The following is an 8,402-nucleotide window of genomic DNA, read 5'->3' as shown; positions in this document are numbered from 1 at the left end:
CTTCCTTTTCTCTCATAATCTCAAAATGTAGTACTTTTATTTTTATCAAAACTTGCTTGAGATAAGGATTAATATGAGAGCTAAACACAACAGAATTACAGAAATACAGAATTCTATGGTATGTATGGAATTATTGAGGCATATTTTTGATGGGGGGGGTGGGAATGGATATATAATCAAACCTTGGTAGAGCTGAAACACGAACGTGTTGTTATTTTTGATGTGACCTTTATTATTATTTGTATTATTGTGGTTATTATTGTTGTTGTTGTTATTAACTATGATTTCTGTTGTGCTTAACATGTTACACTTGAAGTGTGCTGAATTATCTGAGCAGTTTAACCGTTATTGTTGTTGTGTGTAAGCGCTATGGAAATAACATTGTGTACTGTAATAATGTGCATCTGATGGAATATATGTCCCTGAGTTTTTATTTAGAGCAAACGTTATGAAAATTATACGATGAATAAAGAAGTGGTGCGGGAGAACAGGAGAAAGTTGGGCCTTGTCTTGCTTGCTTTTCTTTAATTGTCATCTTGATAAAAACTTTCTTAACTCATAATAAATGTCAATGTAGATTAATGAAATAACTTTGGAGCATTTCTATTGGTCCATTCATAATATGTTGGTTATAGAGGTGACCAACTTGGTAGCATAAAGGGCAAATATGTGTACTGGGGGGGTTACTTGCTGTAGCTAGCACTTGGCTAGTAAAACTGTGTATAAGCTTATTTTATGTCGGTCACTATTTTGAAAATTAAAAAAAAAATCCTGCACGAAATTGAGGCTTTGGTGGTAAGAATCCTGAAAGTGCTGTAATTCTTATCAAAGGCGAGAAATTAATACATATTTAAGCCTTAGAATAAAATTTCAATAACTAAGGATATATTTACAAAATTCAATATATAATTCAGCTATCCTTCCAGCTGCAATACATTCTGTCCTGACGGAATACAAACCAGAATATGTCTTAATTAAATAAAGCTCAACATCATGGAAATATTCTCTTTTATAACTATAGGCTAATAGTTCTGTCAATTAATTACTTTGCTGATCTAGTAAAATATTTCTAGATGTGTAAACTCCTTCTATGATGTATTAAGTGATAAATGAACAGAACAAACTTGAACTTGGAACTTTATACAAACACAAACACAGTTTTCTAACATTTTGTGTCACTTTCTCTAAATGACTGAGACAACCTGACCATCACAACACAGCCTGCCTCACTTGTTCTGACTGGAAAAAAAATAGAATATTAGCTTTAAAATAACCCAATGTTGTTGTCAATATTTTACCTAACAGCTAAAGCAATTATCATTACAAAGTGCTTGTACATTATCCTAACATTTAGGCTATATAACAACAATTTATCCCATTTGCTGCTAAATGTATTTTAATGTTTGGAAATGCTAGCTAACTAGCTAGCTTTAGCTGTTTTAGCTAATAGAGGCTGCTAAAACATTACCTTACCTTATTTTTTACGGACAATAAGACGCACTTAAAATCCTTTAATTTTCCCCAAAAAGCCACTCTGCTAAAATACAGAGTTATACAGGAGTTTCCGTGTTTCTCCAGCACTGAGACTGGAGCAGTATTAGCATTAGCTGCTAACCACGCTAAGCTCTAACTCTTTCGCTGCTCAGAGGAGAGTATTATTTTACTCACCTTTACTTAGAACCTGAAAAGAGGACCGTTTTTGGAAAATAGAAGAGGTCTGGTCAGCCTTCTGAATTTGAAAGAGAAATGTTATTTAAGAATGACATTTTTAAATCAAAACTTACAGCCGGAAAATAGTAATTCACTAGTTTTATGTACAATGTGTTTAAACTTCTAAAACGGAAAGCATTTTTAACTGAAGAAGACTGAAGCAAACGCAGCCTCAGAGGAAAACATTTCCATTTAAAGCTTCTGCTGATGATGTTCTTTTCTCTACTTCTGCCCCCAGGTGTTTAACGTATGAGTATGACGCACAAGTGATGAGTTGAAGATGGGGTCATATTCAAAGCAGAATTGAAACAGGGCTCAGATCTTCAGAATGTGGCATTTTACATTGAGAGTAGTAAAAGCAGTAGTATTATACAGTTTATTTTCACTTCTATCTACAGTATGTCACAAAATATTTTCATGGGACAAACTGAAGATATGACTGTTACTTTGATACAATATAAAGTAGTCAGTGTTTAGTATAACAGTATAAATGTATTGTGCCCTCAAAATATCTTAACACACAGCCAATAATGTCTAAACCACTGGCAACAAAAGTGAGTACACCCCTAAATGAAAGTGGCCAAATTGTGTTTAATTATCAATTTACCCTTTTTTCACAGTGTCATGTGACTCATTAGTGTTACTATGTCTCAGGTGTGAATGGGGAGCAAGCCTATTACATTTTGTGTTTTGATTAATTCTTTTATACTGGTCACTGGATATCCAACATGGCACCTCATGGCCGGGTTCAAGGTGCCATGTTGACAAGAACAGGCCTCCCCGAGGTCGCCCAAAGAAGTTGAGACCACCTAATATCAAGTCAGCCTAATATCAAGAGGAGGCTTTAAAATAAATAGGCATATGAGTGCTGCCAGTATTGCTGCAGAGCTTGAAGAAGTGGGAGGTAAGCCTGCAGTGCTCAGACCATACAAAACACACTGCATCTGTTCTGTCTGCATGATGTAGTCCTAAAATAAAGCCTCTTCTGAAGCTGATGCACAAGAAAACCGGCAAAAGGTTTTGGTTTTTTGAAGACAACGGCGTGGGCACATGGCGTGAAAAATAGACTGTTGATGGGGTGTAAGATAGCAATGAGCATCACATGCATCTGTTGTGCAGGATGTACATGTTGTGTATGATACAGTGCTTTAACATTAAAAGCTGTGTTGAGTTATTTTAAAAGCACAGCCAATGTATATACTGTTATACAAAGTGTTATATCTTCATAGCTGCTTTATTAATGTTTAAAATGTCCTGCTTTATTAATGTTTAAAATATTGATACAGCTGATAAATAATGTCGCTTTAACTGAGTAGGTTATCAATGCTCGTAATTGATTGATCATATATGTCAGAGATTTACCGACCTAGGTATTGTTACAGGTCCTCAGCTTCAGGTGTGAAACTGCTTGCTTTTGATCTTAACCGAAAGTGGTGAAAGAGTGGAGTGTATGTTGGGCGGAGCCTCTGTGGTTGCAACCGCCGGTAGGAGTGGTCCTGCTGCCGGGCCTACGCTCTCGCAGCTTCACCCTCCTACAGCTGTACGCTGATCTGAGGTCAGCCTGGTGCTTTCCACTCTGTTTAAACACACCTAAAAAGAACACCACAGCTTCTGCTCTCGCTTCCTCTTTCTGTTTTCTAGCTCTCCAGACTACTGAAGTTCTGAATTAAATACCTCAGTAAGGTTCTGCTTAGATCCAGCCGGCATTTCAACGTTTATTAACAGCAGAATCAACATTGAATTATATTTTGATTCTGAAAAATGAATCAACTTTGATGTCATCATTGTTTCAATACCTTATTTTCAACATTTTATAAACTGTAGATCATTACACTATCTTTTTCATCCCATATTTAACCCTCCTAAAAAGCATGTTTTTTTCAAGGGTTAATGATTAAGATCATGGGTTAAATGGTATATAAAATATATATATATATATATATATATATATATATATATATATATATATATATATATATATATATATATAATTGATTATTGTTCTTTATTTTATGTGTGATTGTATGACTACTGGGCTTTAGTTATCATGAGTGGTCTTATGATCAAAATATAATAAAATGCTAATAAAATCACAATACTAATGATATTTAGAAGAAAAATACATTGTGTTGATTTCAAGTAAAAATGTTAACATTGACTTTAAGTATTTTATTAACCTTTTTACAGGTATAAAACAAAATTCTCCTGATCTATTCATCATGATATTTAGATGGAATTGCCAGATTTGCCTTAAATCACAAAGTGAAAAAAAAACTGAACAAAACTAAAATGTAGATACAAGGTTTTTGTATGACAGTTCCAATATTGCCATATTTGGAATTGCTTACACAGATGTATAAACAGTCTATTTTCACACCTTGCACCCACGGCATTAAAATAGCTTTGGAGTTTAGGAATAAATCTACATTGAAGGGTGTGACGGTCTGGAATTGAGGTGTGTTCAGGTAAATATCTGGCGGAAATGTGCAAAGATATCAAAGGTATTCCCATTCCTGCTATGTTCGTATATAAACCAATAGGGTGTCAGAATGGTATATGTTTATACTTCTCTACATCCAATCACAATCAGATTCACTCTATCTGGATGGAGAGATTTATCTGGATAGGGTTTTTTTTATGAATGGTGAGAAGCCAAATTTTAAACAAGCTAAAATAAAAAAATAATCATTTAATTATTTATTTTAAATTGAAGGAATAGAAATTTCAGATAATTGTTTAAAAAATGTAAGAAGTAGAAGAAAAAAGTAATCTGAAAAATAATCACTCCAGTAAAGTATAGACAACTAAAATTTCTACTTAAGTTAGATGTTAAGTAACAATGTTTTTGTACTTCACTGCTTGACACCTCTGGAAATGTGTGTGCTTTAAAGCAGCTGAGCTCAGTAATTCAGAAACTCTGCTGTTACTCTATTAGTCGACGTCCTGAATGCAAGAGTAAACAACAAGTCATGTTCTCACACTCGTTGCTCTCTCTGGGTGTGTATCTGTGTGTGTATCGTTGTGTGAGAGATCAGTTGCAGTTCTTTTTTGATGTATGCATGGGGGGAGTATGAGGAAGTCGTGGTGTGAGAGCTTGCCGGAGTTTGATTTGCTTCACTGAGACAGTGACAGTTTGGTTAAATGGTCTGCTGATGATGGAGACCTGCTGACTGCTGGTGTTTGTTGGATTTTTTTCCCATGCACAAACACACACAGCTACACACGCACACACACGCGTACCGTTCCGTCCATAGGGAGGACCCTTAGGGGTGCGGAAGAGGAAAGTCTACAGGGGACCACCTCAATCCTGGCACAATGGTAAGTGCACCTCCATCATTAGCTTCCTTTGTCACTGGTCCTTTAGTTCAAGATGTGCTGTGTGTAGTTCCTGCAACTGTTACATTCTGAGTACCTTTCCTTGTAATTTAGCAGCGAAGATGGTACCTTAATATACGGTAATGTATGGACTGGATGGTGGTCCCAAAATTGGTTGTCTCATTGATTCTCATTCTAATTGTTGCATAGCTATTTTATTTCATCAACTACTAAATCTAGTAGTATTTGCAGTCTCAACAATAAGTCTAATAAGAATAAACCCAATAATTAGCTTAATAACTGTATTAATAAATGATACAAATACATTGATAAAGTATCTAGGTTCAAAAACCTTATCTGAATTCATTTACCTGATTGTCTTACACAGAAAAACTGAAATTCACCAGAATATTCAGATTATCTCTCAGTCATCTGAAGCCTAGCAACACTTTTTCGTAGCATGCGACACATGCATATGGGCACAGCCCACTGATGCTATCAAAGATAATCTGACTAATCCTGTAAACATCCGAAAGTCGTTCACTTTCATCCAATGTAAGTGCAGCATAAGGTCCGTGAATTTTATCGTAGGTAAAACCATCTCAAAGTGGTCAAGTCTTCCTAAAATGTAAAATGTTTAAGGAAATGGTCAATTACGAAAAAACAGAAGTGTTGAAGACTGTGGACTGTGGAGGAGGTGGAACCTGCCTGCAATTCCTTAAATGGAAGAGTCGTAATATTTTTCTTTCCTGTTTTTGGTTCTCTACCGGAAGAGATGCAGCTGAGGACCTCTGGTGGGTCACTAATGCAGGTATAGGCGTAGGGTGTAGAACGCAGAATCGAATCATATTTGAGTCCACATTTAAAACACAATCGTCAAGTACGTTTTTTTGGTTATTATAGACTAAGAGCTTTTTGCCTGGTAAAAGCTGGGCCTGTTTTGGGCTTGGACCTAGTTTAGTTAATCTTAAGCCAGGATGTGTCCTGGGACTGGGCCATACCTGGTTAAAGCAAGGCCTGCTCCAGATATGGGCCATGTCCGATTCACCTTAAGGCAGGCTATGTCATGGGACTGGGCCATGCCTGGTTGCCTTGATTTGGGCCTTTTTTGATTCGCCTTGATTCAGCAGAATATGTCTGTAGATTAAAGCATGTCTTCTTTAGGCAGGATTTGTCCTGGTTTTGGAGATGTGTTTGGTTGATCTAAAGCCAGAGTTTGTTCTGGATTTGGACTGTGCCTGGTTTAGGGCAGGCTTAATCTTGGGACTGAGCTGTGTCTGTGTGAAGTCATGGCAGTTTGTCCTCAGTTTGTGCAATATTTAGTAGACTTTAAGGTGGAGTTTTCCTGGGTTTGGGCCATATTTGGTAGACTTTAAGGTGGGGTTTTCCTGAGTTTGGACCATATTTTGTAGACTTTAACGCTGGGTTTGTCCTGGTTTTGGAGCTGTGTTTGGTTGACCTTAAGCCAGAGTTTCTTCTGGATTTGGACTGAGTCTGGTTTTGGGCAGGCTTAATCTTGGGACTGGGCTGTGTCTGTGTAAAGTCATGGCAGTTTGTCCTCAGTTTGGGCCATATTTGGTAGACTTTAAGGCAGGGTTTTTCCTGGTTTTGGGGAGGTGTTTTGGGCAGGTTTAATCCTGGGATTGGGCTGTGTCTGTGTAAAGTCATGGCAGTTTGTCCTCAGTTTGTGCAATATTTAGTAATATTTAAGGTGGAGTTTTCCTGGGTTTGAGCTATATGTTTGGTAGACTTTAAGACAGGGTTTGTCATAGGTTTGGGTCACATCTGTCTGTAAAGGTAAAGATGTTGTTTGTCTAGAGTTTGGGCTGTATCTAGACTCAGTTTGAAAGAAGGGTGAGGGAGGGCAGGTACTGAAAAGGATGTGTGCATGCTTGCATTTGAGGTGCTTTAAGGTTTGTGAGGGAATTTCGAAACAGCAGCCTGGTAATGCGAGGAGGGAAGTAGAGATGTGTGTCAGAGGGGGCTGCGGTTTATATCTTTACACTTCCTCACCACATGTGTATTCTAGAGCTGCTCTGCACAACATTAGCAGACAACCAACCGCCATTGGAGACCTTCGTCTTCTGTACTAGAGGCCAATAAGGCCAACATCTTAGCTGAACCCAGGTAACTTAAACATGTGGAGGCTGTATGGTCCATGGTTCCCTGTGGCTCCCACATATGGGCCCCATCAGGGTCAGTGGTGGGCCCCATCAGGGTTAGTGATGGGACCAGAAAGGGTTAAACATGGGTCCCATCTGGATTGTGCACTGCATATGGGGCCTAGATTGAAACTCTGTGAGATTAAGGTGGAATGTAATGATTCGGGAAGTCCAACTGTGTCACTGTGCCCAACAATAACAACACCTGGTCAACCCCCTTCAGAATCCATGCCCACTTGAAACCCACCTAGCCAAAGTTTCATCCATGTGAGCCCAACATTAACACGATTGCTGGGAAGCTTTATTGTTGGGATCAAGATGGGCCTGATTAAGGTTAAGGCGAGGTTTGTCCTGAGAGTCATAATTTGTACTGGGATTAGGCTGTGTCTCATTATCTTTAAGGCATGGATTATCTTGGGTTTGGACCATTGTTTGGTTAATGTTAAGGCAGTGATTGTTCTGGGATACTCATGTCTCATTATCTTTAAGGCATGGGTTGTCCTGAGAGTCATAATTTGTACTGGGAAAAGGCTGTGTCTCTTTATCTTTATGGCATGGATTGTCAAAGGTTTGGGCCACTGTTTGGTTGGTAATAAGGCAGGGATTGTCCTGGGATACTTACTGTATTTAGTCCTGGGATTAAGGGCTGTGTCTCGTTATTTTTAAGGCATTAAATGTCCTGGGCCATCGTTTGGTGATGTTAAGGCAGGGATTGTCCTGGGATACTCACTGTATTTTTTTCTGTGTTTAGACTATGTCTCATTATATTTAAGGCATGGATTTTCCTGAAGGTCTAAATTTTTCCTGGGATTAGGCTGTCTCATTATCTTTAAGGCATGGATTATCTTGTTATTGGACCATTGTTTGATTAATGTTAAGGCAGTGATTGTCCTGGGATACTTAATGTAATTAGTCCTGGGATTAGACTGTGTCTCGTTATCTTTAAGCCATGGATTGTCCTTGGTTTGTGCCATAGTTTGGTTGATGTTAAGGCAGAGATTGTCCTGGCATACTTCATGTAATTAGTCCTGGGATTAAACTGCGTCTTTTTATCTTTGAGGCGTGGATTATCCTGGGTCTGGGCCATTGTTTGATTGATGTTAGGGCAGATTGGGTTTTAGAATACTTAATCTGTCTTGAGTTAAGACAGTGTCTTCTTGTGGACAAGGCAGGGTTTGTCCTGGGTAGAATTAACCCTGTTTAGTTGTTTTTAAA

The 8,402-nt window shown here is 38.0% G+C and overlaps 1 protein-coding gene across 1 annotated transcript in view; it reads left to right on the top strand.

Moving 5' to 3' along the window:
• The first annotated feature begins 4,703 nt into the window (after positions 1 to 4,703).
• The window catches only part of myo1f (myosin IF), a 44,628-nt gene continuing 40,929 nt past the window's right edge, over positions 4,704 to 8,402 (top strand). Inside the window, exon 1 of the mRNA XM_007245791.4 lies at positions 4,704 to 5,028. Coding sequence (XP_007245853.3) covers positions 5,026 to 5,028 — 3 coding nt within the window. The 5' untranslated portion in view covers positions 4,704 to 5,025. The remainder of the gene's footprint in view (positions 5,029 to 8,402) is intronic.

Source organism: Astyanax mexicanus, chromosome 12 (genome assembly GCF_023375975.1).
Source record: "Astyanax mexicanus isolate ESR-SI-001 chromosome 12, AstMex3_surface, whole genome shotgun sequence".
Classification (NCBI taxonomy): domain Eukaryota; kingdom Metazoa; phylum Chordata; class Actinopteri; order Characiformes; family Acestrorhamphidae; genus Astyanax; species Astyanax mexicanus.
The sequence above is the reverse complement of the archived record's forward strand: the minus strand, read 5'-3'. Positions and strand labels throughout refer to the sequence as shown.